At 46.4% G+C, this 20,905-nt stretch overlaps 2 protein-coding genes across 8 annotated transcripts in view; one reads left to right on the top strand and one right to left on the bottom strand.

The window, feature by feature from the left end:
• The window catches only part of DPCD (deleted in primary ciliary dyskinesia homolog (mouse)), a 23,899-nt gene extending 11,144 nt beyond the window's left edge, over positions 1–12,755 (bottom strand). The window contains exons 1-2 of one of the 3 annotated variants that reach the window (XM_060127053.1): positions 12,584–12,755; positions 4,124–4,204 (exon numbers count right to left, since the gene is read on the bottom strand). In XM_060127053.1, the coding sequence (XP_059983036.1) occupies positions 4,124–4,204; positions 12,584–12,647 (145 nt within the window). In that variant the 5' untranslated portion in view covers positions 12,648–12,755. The remainder of the gene's footprint in view (positions 1–4,123; positions 4,205–12,583) is intronic. The other 2 variants (XM_060127054.1, XM_060127055.1) reach the window with 2 other exon arrangements.
• Positions 12,743–20,905, top strand: POLL (DNA polymerase lambda). Of its 5 annotated transcripts, none has more exons than XM_060127050.1 (9): positions 12,743–12,799; positions 13,620–13,760; positions 14,496–14,790; positions 14,952–15,114; positions 15,473–15,790; positions 16,537–16,710; positions 17,273–17,401; positions 19,406–19,574; positions 20,023–20,905. In XM_060127050.1, the coding sequence occupies exons 2-9, from the start codon at positions 13,646–13,648 to the stop codon at positions 20,385–20,387; spliced, it is 1,728 nt and encodes a 575-aa protein (XP_059983033.1). In that variant the 5' UTR covers positions 12,743–12,799; positions 13,620–13,645; the 3' UTR covers positions 20,388–20,905. The 5 variants fall into 5 exon arrangements, with proteins under 5 accessions (XP_059983033.1, XP_059983032.1, XP_059983030.1 ...); XM_060127047.1 differs by having other exon boundaries at positions 12,745–12,803; positions 13,624–13,760; XM_060127049.1 differs by lacking the exon at positions 16,537–16,710 and having other exon boundaries at positions 12,744–12,803; positions 13,624–13,760.

The raw sequence follows: 20,905 nt of genomic DNA, 5'->3' as shown, positions 1-20,905 counted from the left end.
GATCACTCCCAGATTCTCAGACATGTATAAAATGCTATGTGTAGAATAAGGCAGGAAATTAATTTTTTCCCAGGCATACTGACAACAGCATGATGGGATAGCTCACATCAAGGGCAGCGACAGAACTAAAAAGAATGTGGGACCATTTGGTGTGAGGACAAACAAACATCCTTAGACCCTGACAGGATCACGATATAATAGAACACAGTCATCACAGAGTTTAAAGGTGGAGGTTCCTTTAGAAAGCATCTAGTCCAATACCTGTATTTTTCAAATGGGAAACAGCATTTCTTCCCTGCCTGCTCTCCTTCAACCCTTGCCACCACTCTTCAGGGGAGAGTATGAAGAATTACCAAGGCTCAGAAAGATACACTAACTTGCAAAAAACACAGCTAAAATTCAGGTCTCCTAACTTCAAGACCAGAATTTGAATCATTAGTAAAAGGCTAACTTGTATTCTATAAACATTCAATAAGCATACATGATATTTTAAAAGGTTCACTTAAAAAAAATGAAGCTCTATTTCTTTTTTATATTTTAGCATTTAAAGGAAAAGCTTCAATTATTTGAAAATGTATTGATAAGTTATGAAAACCTAACTATCTGGGGCTTGATAAGTGAGGCGTCCTGTAATCATGGACCCTGTTAAATCATTTGTCCTGAGGCACGATGCCAGTGTGGCCAGGAGAGGCAATTCCGATACCAGGATTTCCTGTCTACTCTTTTATCCATGGAATACTGGGTTTGGAACAGAAACCTTCCCAAGGAGTACCCTAAGGAGGAGGAAAGTCAGCTACTGGTTTCCTTACTGCTGACCTTGAAAGCCACTCAGGTCACAGAAATTTGGACCCTTGGCTGTTTTGTCTTTTTTTTTTTTTTAACACCTTGGAATTAAATTCTTTGTTAGAATATGAAGAAAGCCTCCGTATTCATTCCCTTGTGAGATAAGATCCAACAAATGAATGGGTGAAGTCCTTGTTATTTCTCCCATGGACGTGGGCATGAATGCACACATGCAAATACATTTTGTCTTGTCTTTCTTGTCCTGTCTTTGTTCCTGAACTCAAGGACAGCTCCTGCGGCAACAGAAGACTGTTTGCACCTGCTGTCACTCTGATTTGATTATATGTTAAACCCAAACTGGTGTGTGCAAGGCAGCTCCCTGGGACGCTGTCATATCTTCCTGGCTGAGCCAGGGCCAGTCCTTGGAAAGGAGACTTTCAATGACCCTGTAAAGGGTCTGATGGGGAATATATGAGGGAGGCAGCGCCTGGGGCCTTTTTCCTAAGTCAGCAGGAAGCAGGCTGATGTCCCAGACTGCTGAAAGGAGGCCCCATCTTTCAGGTGGGCTAGAAAGTGGAGGTCCTAAAAGGCCTCTTTCCCCAGAGCTCCAAGCCCTGGCCCACTTCCAATGTGGATAATTACATTCCCCTTTCCTAAGTACTCCCTGCAGCTTAAACTGGATGCAGGATTCTTCTTTTCTGCCCTAAAACACTGCAACATTGCTATGTGGCTATTAAACAGCTGCTACGTCCCATCCCTGAGGAGGCTGAAGGGAATCGAGTGGGTCATTTATAAAGCCGGTGAAGTGCTTGGGGATGAAAGTGCTCAATATCCTCCAAATGCAGCCTGGGGTGGTTAGGCTGGCGGTCAAATACCAAAGCAGATTAAGCCGGTAATCCGAATGTAATCGCTGGGGGACGGCCTGCCCTTCAGCCTCTGCCCCCCTGGACATGCTGTGTTCTTCTAGGGCTGGTTTGATGTTCCGATCATTGTTATGGGGCCCTTCAGTTTTTTCCTCTATGAATACACATACAGCATTCACTGTGGGGGGTGGGAATGAATAGCATTGAGAGGGCAGAAAAAAAATATGACACTACTATGCTTATTAACACCGACCGGAAGAGCTCCAACCCAGACAGATGTCCTATCGGTAATTCTCTCTGTAAATTACTTTCTGGGTTTTTTGGACAGAAAACCAGTTTGGCCAATTATCCAATTTGTATAATTAGCTGAAAAAACGGAAACTATTCCCATTTACACCCACAAAAACCCCATCCATATTTTGCTTCAAAGAATGCACAAATGAAAGTTCAGGTCCTGGGATTATTTATACTTAAAAATGAAAAACAAACAGTATTTTGCAAGCTGGCGGAGGTAGGGTGGGGTGGTTGGAGACGGGTAAGAAAAGGATCAGCTGTTCAAAGGGCCCAGTGGTTTGAGTGGGGTGTTCCTTGCCGCCCATCTCTGTCCTGCTCCCTCCAGCCCCTACCCGGGTCATTCTGGGGAGAACAAGATTTAGTAAGAAAAGAAAACAGGATTAAATAATCTCAACTCCCAACAGAATGTTCTTGTGGATTAAAGCATGGGTTCTTCATCAGATAGACCTAGGCTTAAATCCTAGCTCTGTAACTAACCAGCTGTGTGATTCTGAGCAAGGTGCTTATCCTCTTGAAGCTTCCATTTTTCCCAACTGTTAAATGAAGACAGCAGTAACCTACCACACTGGGCTGTAATGTGGTTGGTTCGTGTAAACCACTTAGCATGGCGCCCAATAAAAGTTACGGTATTGCTATCATTAGGTAAACTTTAGTCAGACAACGTTCTCCTATGAACCTCCATTTCTACTTTTAAGAAAAAGGAGTTTGGAGGCCACTGTCTATTCTCCACCTGCCAAGAGGGAAAATGACAGTTCATGTGGGATGCTACAAATGAAGGGACCTGGACTTTTTTTCATTTTAATTTCATGTCCAAGCACAACTAAGATGCCTTGGGTTTTATTTGTTTGTTTGTTTTTACAGCCACAACCCCGACAGCTGTATTATTTGCTCTGTGTGGAGAAGAGAGGTGACGCTGGGGGCTGGGGGAGAAGAGTTGCCGCTAGTCCCCGGCCTGGTGATGGTGGTGGTCAGCCCACGTGACCTCTGCTTTCATAAGCTCACCCCTGTTAGGCATTCCAAGGCTGTCACCCCCTGGGAGCGCTATAAATTACAATGGTTTGTGAGAATATTACTACTGTACTGGTTTCCACCAAATCAGTGTCATATGCTAAACACATCAAGATTTTTAATAGTACCAGACTAAACCAATTGGGACTGGAACCCAAGCAGCTCATAATAAGAAGGGATCAACACTTCACTCTGCGGCTGAACATGCACAGGACACATATTTTAAGACTGGAGACTAAGAGAATGCAAACCAGTGTAATCCGTGTTGTCGGTTCTAGACATTTATGAGCTGTCAGAAAAAGGGAAAAAGAAATTCCCCCGCCAATACTACCTGTCGATCAGGCCCAGGAAGAAATTAAAGTCAAGAATAATGACAAGAAAATAACCCAGCCCATGATTCCATCATTGGTCTTAGCATTTCAGGTGAAATTTAATAAAGAGACCAACTCCCACTGCTGACAGCCTCAGGCCCTGGGTCAAAGAACCAGCCACCTAGCTCTGGGAAGTCGGTTAATGCTGATGTGCATACCTGAGAACAGAGAATGAACAAATCGAATAATTCCCAGAAATCTGAGCTACGGCCCCTATTCATGAGCGTATTCTTAGAGGAAAAGGGCTGCAGGAATGAAAATGACAATGCTGCAAAATCACCGTTTCTACCTCCTACTCCCTTTGATTCAGACCTTCTCCAAAATGAGGGGCATATTTAATAGAGTCACTTCTGAGGCAAGGTCAAAAGCTGCGCCTCTGATACTTGTTTGTTCCCGATATGACTTCAGAAAACAAAACAAAAAACAGACCAAAAAAACTGCAGTGAAATCCTGCCCTTACCACTACTCAGCCTTCAAGGCTTACTTCCAATTCCACCTTCTCTGTAAAGCTTTTTCCCAACGGTTTCTTTACATGCCCATTCCCACCTTAGAAGAATTACTCACTCTCTCATTTGTCTGGGGGTGGAGTGAGGTTTACTGGTCAAGCGGATGCCCACTCCACCTCTGGTGTCCAGCCCTGACCTCAGATTATTTTCAGGAACAATCCTGCCTCAAGGGCTTCAGTCTCCCTGAGCTTCCACATGTGGTGCTGGGATCCTCCCTGAAGCCTCAGCTATGTGTGTTTACCTGTGCTTAGGTCACCCCAAGTGTTCCTAAGGGCCCGCTGGGGGTCCCGTCACTTACCAAGTAGTTCACTTGTCTTCTCATCATATTCTTCGGCCATTTCCTTCCCATCTGGGAACAAATAGTGCACCTTCCTTCTCCCTAGGCACAAAACAGAGAGTGCCTTACCCCTGAGCCTCCTCTTGCCTTGGGCCTTGCAGGTCAAGAGATCTACCTGGGAAACACTAACAGCCTTGGGCATGTTAAAAAAACCTTCCCAGAGCCTCCCACGAACTCCTTGCCAACCATTGCCCACCACTACTCTAGGACATGTCCTGGGACTCACTTCCTTTCTAAGCTTTCTCTGAACATGTCTTTACTCTGCTGATTCTTCTACCAGCAACAGCTCCAAACTTCTTCCCAAATGCTGAACTCCTCCTTGCCCTTCAAAATCCAGCTCAAATGTCACTTCCACTGTGAAATCTTCCTAAACTATCACCCCTAACCACCTTGGCAAAATTCATCACTTGTTTGTTTATGCCTCTCTGGTGCTTTATTCATATCCACAGTGGAGCATTTATCACATACTATACTTTTAAAAGCATCTGTTTCAAGAATGATATCATATTTATCTTTCTCTCCCCAGTTCCTAAAACCAAGCCCATGTGCTCAGGATACTGAACTGGGTTTCCCGACCAAGGCCTCCCTCCAGCCGTGCCCTCGCTCTGCCTTCTTCTGTACATCTCTAGGCCATCTCTATCACACATCCATACGATGTTAGTCCCCGTGTGTTCTCCTTACAGCATTTACCTTGGTATGATTTTTACATGTATTTGTGTGATTTTTGGATTATTGCCTGTCTCTTCTACTAAGGTAAGAGGGGTTTTATCCCCCCACCTATGGTTTCCCTATCACTTAGTATAGTATTTGGCATATTTTAGGAGCTCACCTAAATACTGATTGAGAGAGTTAATGAACATTGTTTCATCTTTCATTGAAAGCACAGAAGAACCCAATGGCGTCTCTTAGACCAGCTCTTCCACCTATGTAATATAATACTAAGCATTTTCTTAAAAGTGGCTATATAATTTCCCCTATTTTTACAGATAGGTAAGTAGATATAGGTAGGCTCCTCAGTGAGACTAATAACAGTACCAATGCCCGGTATACAGGTACCTAACGAATGCTTGATGAATAGAGCCCCAAGGCCCTTAACCAGCTAAAGCAGTCACTAGCCAAAACTTGCAACTGTTATCTGATCTACCAAGCCTTTTCACTGTCCATTCACTCCTCTGAGACATAGTTCCCTTGAGTCATTCCGAATTTGTATTCTGGGGAAACTCACCCCCAAATTTGCAGGGCCTCTCAGTAGGCGCCTAGATTACACCACCCTTACTCATTTGTTTGGCTCATAGAGCTATAAGAGGTTGTCCTGTCAGGAGTGGGGTATAAGGTGCTCCCTGTGAGTAGCTGAGGGTATCTGGCCTGACTCTCTTCTCCCCTGGAGTCCAGTCTTAAGTGCAGGCAGGATGCAGTGCTTACTATGGGCCAGGCACTTTACATGTTTTATTGCATTTATTCTCAAAATAATCCTATGTGCCTCCAGTACTTGTATTTCACAAGTAAGGAAAATTGAGGATTAAAGGTCATGTAACTTGTCCAAGGTCATAAAGCTAGGAAATGACAGCCCAGGCTTAAACCCACTTGAGGCCAAAGTTGATCCTGTAATAACCATACTAGGATATCTGTATGGCTTTAAGGTTATAAGGATGAACAATGTTCCAAGGGTTTATTGTTCATGTTTCTAGTGAATTACCTGTTTAGGCCTTAGCCTATTTTATTTGGGTATTCATCTTTTTCTTACTAATCTGATTGAACTTTGTATATATTAAGCACGTGTCATATATGTTGCAAATGTTCTGTTTTAATTGCCTTTTAACTTTGTTTAAGGTGGGTTTTCCCAAACAAGTGTTTAATTTTTATATAGTCAATTGTTTTTTCCTTTGTGGTTATTATCCAGAAGTTGTGCTTAGAATATCTTCCCGTACCCAAGATTCTATGTGTACATATGTGTACATATGTACACATAGAATATGTACATAATCTATGTGTATATATGTATGTGAATATAAAAAATTTTAAGTTTATTACTATGATATTTTGGTGAAAGAAAAAAATATAATAGGAACACCTCAATACATAAGGCAAATACTAACAGCCATAAAAGGGGAAATCGACAGTAACCCATTCATAGTAGGGGACTTTAACACCCCACTTTCACCAATGGACAGATCCTCCAAAATGAAAATAAATAAGGAAACACAACCTTTAAATTCTACTTTAAACAAGATGGACTTAATTGATATTTATAGGACATTCCATCCAAAAACAACAGAATACACATTTTTCTCTAGTGCTCATGGAACATTCTCCAGGATAGATATCTTGGGTCACAAATCAAGCCTTGGCAAATTTAAGAAAATTGAAATTGTATCAAGTATCTTTTCCGACCACAACGCTATGAGACTAGATATCAATTACAGGAAAAGATCTGTAAAAAATACAAACACATGGAGGCTAAACAATACACTACTTAATAACGAAGTGATCACTGAGGAAATCAAAGAGGAAATAAAAAAATACCTAGAAACAAATGACAATGGAGACACGACGACCCAAAATCTATGGGATGCAGCAAAAGCAGTTCTAAGAGGGAAGTTTATAGCAATACAATCCTACCTTAAGAAACAGGAAACATCTCGAATAAACAACCTAACCTTGCACCTAGAGGAATTAGAGAAAGAAGGACAAAAAGACGCCAAAGTTAGCAGAAAGAAAGAAATCATAAAGATCAGATCAGAAATAAATGAAAAAGAAATGAAGGAAACGATAGCAAAGATCAATAAAACTAAAAGCTGGTTCTTTGAGAAGATAAACAAAATTGATAAGCCATTAGCCAGACTCATCAAGAAAAAAAGGAAGACTCAAATCAATAGAATTAGAAATGAAAAAGGAGAAGTAACAAATGACACTGCAGAAATACAAAAGATCATGAGAGATTACTATAAGCAACTCTACGCCAATAAAATGGATAACCTGGAAGAAATGGACAAATTCTTAGAAATGCACAACCTGCCAAGACTGAATCAGGAAGAAATAGAAAATATGAACAGACCAATCACAAGCACTGAAATTGAGACTCTGTTTAAAAATCTTCCAACAAACAAAAGCCCAGGACCAGATGGCTTCACAGGCGAATTTTATCAAACATTTAGAGAAGAGCTAACACCTATCCTTCTCAAACTCTTCCAAAATATATCAGAGTGAGGAACACTCCCAAACTCATTCTACGAGGCCACCATCACCCTGATACCAAAACCAGACAAACATGTCACAAACAAAGAAAACTACAGGCCAATATCACTGATGAACACAGATGCAAATATCCTCAACAAAATACTAGCAAACAGAATCCAACAGCACATTAAACAGATCATACACCATGATCAAGTGGGGTTTATTCCAGGAATGCAAGGATTCTTCAATATACACAAATCAATCAACGTGATACACCATATTAACAAACTGAAGGAGAAAAACCATATGATCATCTCAATAGATGCAGAGAAAGCTTTTGACAAAATTCAACACCCATTTATGATAAAAACCCTGCAGAAAGTAGGCATAGAGGGAACTTTCCTCAACATAATAAAGGCCATATATCACAAACCCACAGCCAACATCGTCCTCAATGGTGAAAAACTGAAAGCATTTCCACTAAGATCAGGAACAAGACAAGGTTGCCCACTCTCACCACTCTTATTCAACATAGTTTTGGAAGTTTTAGCCACAGCAATCAGAGAAGAAAAGCAAATAAAAGGAATCCAAATCGGAAAAGAAGAAGTAAAGCTGTCACTGTTTGCAGATGACATGATACTATACATAGATAATCCTAAAGATGCTACCAGAAAACTACTAGAGCTCATCAATGAATTTGGAAAAGTAGCAGGATACAAAATTAATGCACAGAAATCTCTGGCATGCCTATACACTAATGATGAAAAATCTGAAAGTGAAATCAAGAAAACACTCCCATTTACCATTGCAACAAAAAGAATAAAATATCTAGGAATAAACCTACCTAAGGAGACAAAAGCCCTGTATGCAGAAAATTATAAGACACTGATGAAAGAAATTAAAGATGATACAAATAGATGGAGAGATATACCATGTTCTTGGATTGGAAGAATCAATATTGTGAAAATGACTCTACTACCCTAAGCAACCTACAGATTCAATGCAATCCCTATCAAACTACCACTGGCATTTTTCACAGAACTAGAACAAAAAATTTCACAATTTGTATGGAAACACAAAAGACCGCAAATAACCAAAGCAATCTTGAGAACGAAAAACGGAGCTGGAGGAATCAGGCTCCCTGACTTCAGACTATACTACAAAGCTACAGTAATCAAGACAGTATGGTACTGGCACAAAAACAGAAATATAGATCAATGGAACAGGATAGAAAGCCCAGAGATAAACCCACGCACATATGGTCACCTTATCTTTGATAAAGGAGGCAGGAATGTACAGTGGAGAAAGGACAGCCTCTTCAATAAGTGGTACTGGGAAAACTGGACAGGTACATGTAAAAGTATGAGATTAGATCACTACCTAACACCATACACAAAAATAAGCTCAAAATGGATTAAAGACCTAAATGTAAGGCCAGAAACTATCAAACTCTTAGAGGAAAACATAGGCAGGACACTCTATGACATAAATCACAGCAAGATCCTTTTTGACCCACCTCCTAGAGAAATGGAAATAGAAACAAAAATAAACAAATGGGACCTAATAAACAATGGGACCTAAAAGCTTTTGCACAGCAAAGGAAACCATAAACAAGACGAAAAGACAACCCTCAGAATGGGAGAAAATATTTGCAAATGAAGCAACTGACAAAGGATTAATCTCCAGAATTTACATGCAGCTCATGCAGCTCAGTATCAAGAAAACAAACACCCCAATCCAAAAATGGGCAGAAGACCTAAATAGACATTTCTCCAAAGAAGATATACAGACTGCCAACAAACACGTGAAAGAGTGCTCAACATCACTAATCATTAGAGAAATGCAAATCAAAACTACAATGAGATATCATCTCACACCAGTCAGAATGGCCATCATCAAAAAATCTAGAAACAATAAATGCCGGAGAGGGTGTGGAGAAAAGGGAACCCTCTTGCACTGTTGGTGGGAATGTAAATTGATACAGCCACTGTGGAGAACAGTATGGAGGTTCCTTAAAAAACTACAAATAGAACTACCATATGACCCAGCAATCCCACTACCGGGCATATACCCTGAGAAAACCATAATTGAAAAAGAGTCATGTACCAAGATGTTCATTGCAGCTCTATTTACAATAGCCCGGAGATGGAAACAACCTAAGTGTCCATCATCGGATGAATGGATAAAGAAGATGTGGCACATATATACAATGGAATATTAGCCATAAAAAGAAATGAAATTGAGCTATTTGTGGCACATATATACAATGGAATATTACTCAGCCATAAAAAGAAATGAAACTGAGCTATTTGTAATGAGGTGGATAGACCTAGATTCTGTCATACAGAGTGAAGTCAGAAAGAGCGAGACAAATACCGTATGCTAACACATATATATGGAATTTAAGGGAAAAAAATGTCATGAAGAACCTAGGGGTAAGACAGGAATAAAGACACAGACCTACTAGAGAATGGACTTGAGGATATGGGGAGGGGGGAAGGGTAAGCTGTGACAAAGCGAGAGAGAGGCATGGACATATATACACTACCAAACCTAAGGTAGATAGCTAGTGAGAAGCAGCCGCATAGCACAGGGAGATCAGCTCGATGCTTTGTGATCGCCTGGAGGGGTGGGATAGGGAGGGTGGGAGGGAGGGAGACGCAAGAGGGAAGAGATATGGGAACATATGTATATATATAACTGATTCATTTTGTTGTAAAGCAGAAACTAACACACCATTGTAAAGCAATTATACTCCAATAAAGATGATAAAAAAGTATATATATATGTATGAGTTTGTATGCATGGAAAAAATATGGAAGTTTCTGTATGGAAATGTCAATTGTGATTATCTCTGCATGGCAGGATTACCAGTGACTTGTTTATTTATTTTTCTTATTTCCACAATGAACATAAATTATTTATGAAGAAGTGTGTTGGGTTCTCATTAGCAACAGAAGTGATTCTTGGTGGGAAGTTAGTAGCATCCTACGCCCACTCACATACACATTAGGAGGATAAATCAACAGGAGAGGTTTGACAAGGCATATACACACCTTTGGCTTTTTTTGTTTGTTTTCTTTCTTTTGATTTTGGTTTGGTGGGGGGACTAACAATGTTGTTTTGTGATGTTACTCACAAAAAAACTTAACGAAGTCCTGACTGATGAAATATTTGTTTAAACACTGTCCTTTGACCAAAGGAAGTAAAAGCAGAGACTAGAATAGATATTTTGTACACCCATGTTCACAGCAGTAATTATTCACAATAAAAAAAGTGGAAGCAACCCAAGTGTCCATCGACACACTGGTGGATAAACAAAATACGGTATATACATACAACGGAAAAATGTTATTCAGACCTTAAAAAGGGAGGAAATCAAACTTTCCTCAAGCGACATGCGACATTTCCTCATTTCCACATGCGACAACATGGATGAACTTCGAAGACATTATGCTAAGTGAAATAAGCCAGTGACAAAAGAACAAATATTGTATACTCCACTTATATGAGGTTCCTGCTGTAATCAAATTCATAAAGACAGAAAGTAGAATGGTGATTACCAGGGGCTGAGGATAAGGAGACTGGGGAGTTAGTGTTTAATGAGTATAGAGTTTCAGCTGAAGATGAAAACGTTTTGGAGATGGATGGTGGTGATGGTGGCGTAACAATGTGAATGTACTTAATGCCACAAAACTGTACACTTAATAAAGGCTAAAATGGTAAATTTATGTTAAGTACTTCTTACAATAAAAACAAACCCCACTGTCCTATGAGATAATGTTCAGAATCTTTGGTTTGGCATAGGAGATCGATCACAACATACCTCAATTTATCTGCAATCTCTCTTCATTTTCCACCATTTCCCCTCATCGCTTGAGAAAAGCGTCCTTTTATTCACTCTTGCATCCTAGCACCTAGTACCTTACACAGTGTAGGGAGATATTATGACTGGGTGAATGCTTTGGCCTCACTAAATGTTTTGTTATGCCCCTAGTAATCAGCCATATACTTTCACACCTCTGTGCCTTTACACGTGAGTCATTCTTCCTGGAATAACTATCCCCTCTTCTCCACTTAGCAAACACCTATTCATCCTTTAGGACCCATAAACATCACCTCTTCTGTCAGGTCCTCCTTCAAAGAGATAATCATTTTCACCTCTGTGCTCTCATAGCATTTTATAGAAGAGTCCAACCTCTATTTAACACACATGCTTTTGTTTATTTACATTTTTTTCCTGACCACTATGTGAACTCCTGGGACGTTTCTTTTTCTTTCTATCTGCTCTAGCACACAACCTGACACACAGTAAAAAGCATCCCTAAATACTGCATGAATAAATGAGCAAATGACCAGCTGACTTCAATTTCCACGCTTTCTTGACTGGCCTCTGCCTGTGGATGTCAGTCCCTGCTGGTTTCCCGAAAGCTACAGGAATTCAGACCAAATTCATTCTGGCTGCCAAGTGAGTCCAGGAAGGGACCCTGAAGCACTGGCCAGTCCTAGGGTGGAAGAAAGTCCGAACTCCATCCATACCTCTGTGCCCACCTCTTCCAGGACCAGCACGAGGTGGGGGTAGGGGGTTGCTTTGTCTCCTCTAAAGACCCAGGGAACATTTAGAGGTTCACTTACAAAGATAACATTACAGCTGGAAAGGACCTCAGAGACAACACAGGTAATCCATCCACCTCATTTTACAGATGAGGAAAATGAGGTTCAAACAAGTAAAGAGGCCGACTGGGAAGCCCACGGTAAATTAAAGGCAGAGTCGTTAACTAGAGCCCAGGTGTCCTGCCTTTCTATGATACCAGGCTGCTTTCAGCAACAGAACCTCCAGACTGAGGTTCATCCCAGGTCAAGATTCAGTTGTACCACTGACTTACTCGGGGAGCTGGGGCCGATCTAAAATCCTGGATTTCAGTTTCCTCTTCTGTAAAATGGGGTCAAAACCACCTCTCGGGACAGCGGTGAGGAGCAAATGACGGTGAACGTGAAAAGAATTATTATTTATTAGTAACAAAACTCAGAGCGGAGTGAGGTGGTGTCCAGGAACGTGTGTTCCAGTCACCTCATCTCTCTGGGCCTCAGTTTCCTCATTTGCAAATGCAGTAACTGCCCTAGAGGGAGGCCGCGACCTTCCAGCCCTGCCGTCCTGGGCTGAGGCCCTTCCCGGAGGCGCCAGAGCGGAGGGCCGGACGCTGGGGGAAAGGACGAGGGTGCTCGCGGGGTGCCTCGAGTTACCGTCCTGCAGCAGCGCCGTCTTCTCTGCCGCCCGCAGACTCTCCAGCCAACCCGTCACCGCCATCTTCCCTCAGCTCAGCCGCGTGCCCGGCCGCTGCCATGGCAACCGTTTCCGCCTAGGGTCACTTCCGGATGACCCGGAAGAAGTTCTGGACATTTGCGTGTTCCCACCCCGCAACCCCTCACGCCCTTCGTCTGCTCTCATTGGCTGCTCTGGTAAGTAATTTACTCCTGCCCACACCTGGTGACCCGTCCGGCCTGAAGTTGACCCCATCCGGCAACTAACCTGGGGAGTGGGGAGGAGCCTTCAGGGCAGGATCCAGACAGTCCATCCTTCGCCTGGCCCCCAGCTGGGGGGCGCGCGCCAGCTGCGTTCGCGGCGGGTGCCTCACACCTGCCAGCGTCTTCTTCACCCCCAGCTGTGAGGCCGAGACTCCCCCAATCCGGGAAGGCGCCCCACACCTGCTGCAGTCGTGCATTTCCCTGCAGCTGCGGGCCTGCGCTCCCCCCGTGCTGAGAGGTCCGAGACCAGGGCAGGTGCAGGGCGTTCCCCCACCCCGCCTCCTAATCTCCACCTGCCATCTGCGGGTGTGTGATGGGGGTAGAGAAAGATTATATACAGGTCCCCCCGAGTCCCCACTCATTTTGGGAGCCCAAGTCCTTCCTAAAGATGGAGCTCCATTCCTAGCCTGGCATCTCGTTTTGGTAAAGCCTTTTGGAAGTGGGATGCAGCAGGAGCAGACACTGCACACTTAATCTTCAGAGCAACTCCCTGAGGAATGATATCGTTTGGTACCCATCAAAAGTTCCCCCAATAGTTCCACTCTTCCCCTTATTTTCCCCAGTACTCTGAAAGTGGTGAGTATAGAGCTAGGCTAAACCACCCAAGTTCAGTTGGGTTTTGGGAGGCTCCTGGGAACTTGGCTACTGTCCCCAAGGCCTGGTCAGTAGAGACCCCACCTTCATAGTCAAAGGGGTTGGGGGGCCTCAGTTCTGGGTTTCCACATGACAGCTGCCCTGATCAACCCTCCAACGGAAAGGCCAGGCTCCAGCCATACCTCAATGGACTCCAGGGGCATCTTGAAGGCATTTCCCAAGCGGAAGAAAATTCATACCAATCCATCATCAAAAGCACTTGCAAAGATTCCCAAGAGGGAAGATGGAGAAGAAGCAGGAGGTGAGTGGACCCAGCCTCAGAACCCTCATGTGTTTGAGCCTGAGGCTTCTTACTTCGTTCATGCCCAGAATCAGATATTGCAGTTGACTCTGTCCGCCCAGAGCCTGCAGGTTTGTTTTTACCTGCCTTGTCCTAGGCTTGGTCCCCAGTCTTTGACAGGCGACTTGCTGTTTTATCTTCTACCCCACCCTGAGACCTCCATAAATCAGAAAATACTCCCTGGTCCCTAAGGAATGACTGGCAGAATCATTTGCTCTCTAGGAGGTTGCCTGCTGCTGCGGGGAGGGGATCCTTCTTAGGTCCCAGACTTACAAGTTATTTTGCAGCCAAATTGACAAATAGATGGCAAAAGCTTACATGGTGGGCTGGGTTGGGGGAGGGGAATCTATTAGACTGTGAGGCTTATAATGGCAAAACATGTGCTTTGTGCCTGATACATAATAAGTGTCTACTAATATGTGTTGAAAGAATAAATGATCAAATGAAGTGATTTACAGGGTAACTACAAGGTGCCAGACACTGTTCTAGGTTATATCAGGGAACAGGACGTATCAGAATCCTTGCCCCTTACATCAAGTGATGGCCCATAGGAAATTAACTGTATGCCTGTGATGGAATCCCCAGAAGGCAGGCTGTCTGGGTGGAGGAAAACGATTGGGGGGAGGGGACTGTGAAGGGTTCATTGGGATCATGTCTGAAAGTATGACAGTAGGTATCTGGATGTCCTCTCCACAGAGTGGCTGAGCTCCGTGTGGGCGCATGTTGTACCCACTGGCATTGGGCGAGCCCGGGCAGAACTCTTTGAGAAGCAGATTGTCCAGCATGGTGGCCATATATGCCCTGCCCACGCCCCAGGGGTCACTCACATTGTGGTGGATGAAGGCATGGACTGTGAGCGAGCCCTCCGCCTCCTTAGACTGCCCTGGCTGCCCCCAGGTGCTCAGCTGGTGAAGTCAGCCTGGCTGAGCTCGTGCCTACAGGAGAGAAGACTCGTGGACACAGCAGGATTCAGCATCTTCATCCCCAAGAGGTAGGCTGGTCCTAGTCTTTCCTCAGATGTTTTCTAGAGCTATTAAACTCTCATCGTCTTAATTGGACACATTAAAAAACCATGATTTCAGAGTAGAGAAGGATTGGGAACAGAGATAGCGTGAGACTTTGGTGTCTTAACCTCCCATCACCATCCTGCAGGTACCTGGATCAAGCACAGCTCAGCAAAGCAGACCAAGACTCTTCGACTCCTCCTGGAGCTAGTGAGGCTCAGCTCAGGACAGCCCTCTCTCCTTCCCCTCCTCGCACCAGACCTGTATCTCCTTCCTGGAGGGCAGAGGAAGTCGCAAGCCTCCAAGCACAGGTGAGGAGCCTCCCAGGCCCCACAGCTCTCTTCTCCTGGGAACTAGATCACAGAAACAGGGAGAGCCTGATGGTTGTTCAGAATGTCCCAGGCCCCTGAGAGAGGAGGGCTCTCTTTACTGTGAAGCCATTTAACTCTTCTCAACAGTCATCACTCCTGCATTTGCCCAGGCCATATCCACCACATATCACTGGGGATCCCAGGGCTGGGCCCTAAGGGGAGCGACATGGAACCCAAATCTGCTGCAGAAGACCTAGCGTCCTTCTTGGGTCTGACTAGGAAACTCAGCCCCCACCTCTGAGGAGCCCTCCTCATGGGGGGCATGAACTTATTGTCTCTTCTCCTTCCCTATGTCAAGCCCGGCTCTGGTGGTGAACGCAGTGATGGGGAAGAGACCCAGGTTGGCGCAGCTGATCTGGAAGCCCTGATCAGTGGCCGCTACCCAACCCCCCTTGAGGGAGATGGTGAGCCTAGCCCAGCCCCTGAGGGCCTGGATAAGTGGGTCTGTGCACAGCCTTCGAGCCAGAAGGCGACCAATTACAACCGCCACATCACAGAGAAGCTGGAAGTGCTGGCCAAAGCCTACAGTGTTCAGGGGGACAAGTGGAGAGCCCTGGGCTATGCCAAGGCCATTAATGCCCTCAAGAGCTTCCACAAGCCTGTCACCTCCTACCAGGTACCTGGGGATCAGGGGAGGGTATGTGGGGGGCTGGGGGGGTCTTTTCTTTGCTGGCCAGAGGTCGGTGGAAGCACCAGTCACAAGTGGGGATCAGGTGGAGTGATTAAGATTCTCTGATGTTTGGGACTTGCACAAAAGAAAAAAAATGGGGAGATTAATGAAAGCGGCTTGTCAAATCTTGATAATTATAAAAGCTGGGTGATGGGTACTTGGGGTCCAGTATACTGTTCTCTCTCCTTAGGAATTTTTTCCATAATAAAAAGTTTTTTAAAAGTTCAGGCTCTGAAGGTCAACAGACCAGAGTTTGAATTCTGGTTCCCATCATTCACTAACTGTAACTTGCCTAAAGTAAGTTACTTAAACCCTCTGAGCATCAGTTTCCTCAAAAGTAAAAAGGGACTAAGAATAGTAACAGACACAGTATTCCCATGAGGACTTAATGAGATGACCCCTGTAATGCAGGACCTGATACAGGGTAAAGCCTCATAAATATTAGCTCCACTGTTATGATGGCAGTGGTGACTAGTATCGTCATTATTGCCTTTCCTCTGCTTCCTGTGCTGACCTCCATCCCTCTGGGAACCAGCAGATAAGTTTCCCAGCCCATTCCATCCAAACTTCTTATCTTCAACTCTGCCCAAGCTTTATACAGCTATCATTTGCCCACCGGCCATACTGGCTTTTACTCAGACATCTGCTAAAGGAGTCAGTTTCCTTCCTGCCTCTGCCTGCCCTTCCTCTAGGAGGCCTTCAGTATCTCCGGAATTGGAAAGCGGATGGCTGAAAAGATCGTAGAGATCCTGGAGAGCGGGCATCTGCGGAAGCTGGACTACATCAGTGAAAGCGTGCCTGTCTTAGAGCTCTTCTCTAACATCTGGGGAGCTGGAACCAAGACTGCCCAGATGTGGTACCATCAGGTCACACCCTGTCCCAGCCCCCACTTCAGTTTTACTGTATCTTAGAGCTCCTGTCCCACAGTCCTGTTACGCTGTGCTTTGATAAGAATGAACCCAGACTATAGAGAGACCACTTCTCAAAGGGACCAGGGCCCATGCAGATCCCTCTCTTGGCTCTCAGAACTGCCCTGTTGCTTGGTATCGTTGAGGCTTAATCTGTGGTGTAGGCAGAGACAAGATCTGTCCCCCAGACCAGCAGGGGCCTTCCTGAGGAGACCAGGCCTCTGGGCTGAGTATCCAGAACAGTGGTTCCCAAACCCAGCAATGCCCAGAATCACCCCCAGATCGATGGAGTCATGAACCAGTGTTTTAGGATTGTGGCAGGGCTGGACTGAGGTGTGTCTTCCATGCCCCCTGCCTTTCCCAAGTCCCACTGATTACAGACCCAACCGCTCCTGGGGTTGGTCCTGCCTCAGGCTTTCCTTGGAGTCTGGGGGTGATGGAAGCCTTGTGTGTGTGCTTATTCACTGCCTCTTCATTGGTCCTGGATCCTCATAGCCTTCCCATCTGGCTATTTTCTCAGGGTTTCCGGAACCTAGAAGACATCCGAAACCAGGCCTCTCTGACTACCCAGCAGGCCATTGGCCTGAAGCATTACGATGACTTCCTGGATCGCATGCCCAGGGAGGAGGCTGCAGAGATTGAGCAGACAGTAAGCAGGTGTCCCAGACCAGTAAGGAGAGCCAGGTCCTACTACAACATCAGGGCCTGGCTCAAAGCCAAGAACTCCGGATCCCTCAGCAGGGGAGCCCAGCAGGCAGAGGAAGCTATGGGGGGCCAGAGGTTGGGACTAGTGGGGAAAGAGCAATTGGCTTAGGTAGGAAAGGGCTGCAACATTAGCTCTCTGCAGTAGGGTTCTCAGTATCGGGCAGAGTTAGCACTGGTTTAGGTGCTAGAATGGTGTTAGGACTGGGTTAATGTCAGGGCTAGATTAGAGATGGATTATGGTCAGAACTACTCAAGGATATTGGGATTTGAACTGGGCTATGTTAGGGTGATCAGGGCAGAGGTTCTTAACATTTTTTGATTCACAAACTTCTTTGAGAACCTAATGAAAACCATGGACTCTTTCTCTCCACAATTTTTTTAAATGTACAAAATTTTATATCTCCAGAAGTACACACCTTCTGCAGGTCACCCAAGTCTGGTTCAGGGTTTGGGTTAGGGTTGGTGTAGTAGCACAGTGCCAATAGGACTAGGTTTGGGGTTAGAGGAAAGCTGAATTAGGAGTAGGGTTTTCTTAGTGTTGGATGCTTTTAGTTAAAATTTGTGATTGTCCTGGAAATAAGGTTCAGCCAAGATTAGTGTTTGCTGTAGAGCTGGGTTAGGGATTCAGTTCATATAAAACCTAAATTAGAGGGAGACTAGGGTAAATTTCTTCAGTTGGCATTAGGGGTAGGGGCTGATTTGCTTCTACTTTGGTCTATGATTCTGATAGGGTAGGACTCCCTGGAGACTCTGGCCCAGCTTAGTTGAAATCAGCCTCCAGCTCTACTCCCAGCCACAGGACTCTGAGGCTAGTGTGGGAGGGACAGGCAAGCCCCTTTGTCCACCCATCACCAGGCCTTGGTGCTAGTGATGACCTGTCACTCAGCCACGGTATCTGGGCATAGAGAATGCCCCAGCGAGCCTCCAGCCCTGACCCACTGGAACAGAAGTGGCTCCCCACCTGGCCCACTCTCCCCATTTAAGGTCTCCAGCCTTAGGAGGTTTTGATGGGATTACTCATCCTAGGCCTCCTCCATCCTCTTGGGAGGCTCAAGAAGGGAATTGAGGGGATTAGCGGAGCCTGCCTGTCAGGAGAATTGAGGTATCCAGGGCCCCAGAAATCTCAGTGTCCCGGGGAGGAAGTGGGCGTGTATGTGTGTGTGTGTGTGTGTGTGTGTGTGTGTCAGAGAGAGAGAGAGATAATCCACATATGAAAGACCTCAGTGTTTCTGGGGTGGAGGCTAATGGCCTTATCCCCCCTCAGTGAGGGATGATCCTTCAGCTGACAGTTCCCTCTGTCTCAGCTCCCTCCCCACCGAGCCCCATTCCTCCAAGTAAGGATGTGGGCATTGGCTCAGAAGTGCTTCCCTTTTGCTTTCCCTCCTTTCCTTTGTTACACGTGCAGCTGTATTTCTAGGCTCCATCTCCCCCGAGGCCTGGGCCTGGGGCACCCTGCCAGCCACCTGTCAGGCCTCAAGCCCCAACTCACACACTCTGCCTTTAGCTCCAAATCCAAAGACACCTGGGGCTGTGGAGACCTGGCTGAGGGCTTCTCGGCACCCAGCCCTTTGTCCTCAGTGGAGTTTCACAGACCTGGGTGCATGGGTTGGGACAGAAGCCCAGAGAAGATATGTCTCTCTGCTCTTGAAGAGCGGTGCCTTCCCTCAGAATCCGAGCACATCTTCTCATCTTCTCATCTCTCTCCTCAGGCCACCCCCGGTGATGTGAGCACGTTTTCTTCTCTTCTGTCCTAGCCAAGGTGGAGAACTGCCACTCTCCAGGGTGGAGCTCTGCCTCTGTTCCTTGGGGCTCTCTCCCTCAGGCTGGATCATGCATCCAGGGATTGGCTTGGGGCATGAGGGGGCATGTGGGCTCCTGAGTCAAGGAAGGCCCTTGCGCTGCTGTAATGAATCCCACAGGCCTCACCTCCCTCGCTGTCCTTTCTCAGGTCCGGGAAGCAGCTCAGGCCTTCAACCCTGGGCTGTTGTGCGTGGCATGTGGTTCATACCGACGGGGGAAGGCAACCTGTGGTGACGTGGATGTGCTGGTCACCCACCCGGACGGCCGGTCTCACCAGGGCATCTTCAGCCGCCTCCTGGACAGCCTCCGGCAGCGAGGTATAAGCCCCACCCCTGGGTGAGCCGGGGGGCAGGGGAGGAGTGGCCCCCAGGAGGGAGAACCTCAGAGTGGCAATCTCTAGGCAGGAAGCAGGGGAAGGCTGTTTCATGAAAATTCCACCTCTCTCCTGTGGCCAGAGCCACTTCAGGGAAGAGATGAATCAGCTTCCCCTACCTCCCAAGAGGTGCTCAGTAATAGCTGCAGTTTGAGTGCCTCCTCTGATCGTTCTGTGCCCCTGTGGGGGACTTGGAGAAGAATTACTATGCATGTTTTACAGAAAAGGACACAGACCTGGAGAGGGCAAGGTCGCCCAGCAAATAAGTAGATGAGCTGGGAATAGAGGACCCAAGGATAATCAGGAGAAACCTGGGAGGTTAGGCGGCCCAGGGCTGGGCAGCCCAGGGCCTGGCTCCCTGCCCTCCCAACAGCCCTCCTGTATTGGGCCAGGGTTCCTGACGGATGACTTGGTGAGCCAGGAGGAGAACGGCCAGCAGCAGAAGTACTTGGGTGTATGCCAGCTCCCAGGGCCAGGGCGGCGGCACCGACGACTGGACATCATTGTGGTTCCCTACAGCGAGTTTGCCTGTGCCCTGCTCTATTTCACTGGCTCTGCCCACTTCAACCGCTCCATGCGGGCTCTGGCCAAGACCAAGGGCATGAGCTTGTCGGAGCATGCGCTCAGCACAGCTGTGGTCCGGGACACCCAAGGCCTCAAGGTGGGGCTTGGCCAAGTACTGCCCACCCCCACTGAGAAGGATGTCTTCAGGCTCTTAGGCCTGCCCTACCGAGAACCAGCTGAGCGGGACTGGTGACCCACGACTGGGGGAGGGGGTGCCAAGCTGGACCAGCTGCCCCTCCTGGCCATTCCTCCAGCTTCAGCTGGCTGAACCTCACTCTTTCAACCACCAGCTCCTCTGGGCCTGATGGAAAAGGCCAGCCTGGCTCCCAGGGCTACCCAGCCCTCTCCCTGACAGGAACAGGGTGCTGCCCCTTCTACTCACCATTGCCCCTGGGAGAGCTTTGCACATGGTCCCCTGCCCCATTTTAAGCAGGAACTGGTGCCTGGTTTGAGGCCAGCTTCCTGTGCTGAAGGCCCAGGCATCCCCCTTCTCTACCCCAAGGAGAGTCTAGCATGGGATGGGGGCTGCAGGGGAGAGGCGCACAGCTGAGGCCCAACATCACCCAAGACCCTTCAGAGCAGGAGAATGAGCCACTCCACGTGTGCTCCCTCCGCCCACCCCACTTCCTGTGCAGCTGGCAGTGTAGGGAAGGGGCACCCCAGGTGCGATGAGGATAGCATTGGAACCAGTAAAGTGCACTTGACATTCAA

Source organism: Lagenorhynchus albirostris, chromosome 16, assembly GCF_949774975.1.
Source record: "Lagenorhynchus albirostris chromosome 16, mLagAlb1.1, whole genome shotgun sequence".
In the NCBI taxonomy this organism is placed as follows: domain Eukaryota; kingdom Metazoa; phylum Chordata; class Mammalia; order Artiodactyla; family Delphinidae; genus Lagenorhynchus; species Lagenorhynchus albirostris.
Note: the sequence above shows the minus strand (reverse complement) of the source record. Positions and strands in the feature narration are given on the sequence as shown.

Coding starts and splice junctions, on each gene's coding strand:
- POLL (XM_060127050.1), top strand. CDS start 13,646: ATGGACTCCAGGGGCATCTTGAAGGCATTTCCCAAGCGGAAGAAAATT. Junction 15,791..16,536: donor AGCCTGTCACCTCCTACCAG/GTACCTGGGGAT, acceptor CCCTTCCTCTAG/GAGGCCTTCAGTATCTCCGG. Junction 17,402..19,405: donor CTGCAGAGATTGAGCAGACA/GTAAGCAGGTGT, acceptor GTCCTTTCTCAG/GTCCGGGAAGCAGCTCAGGC.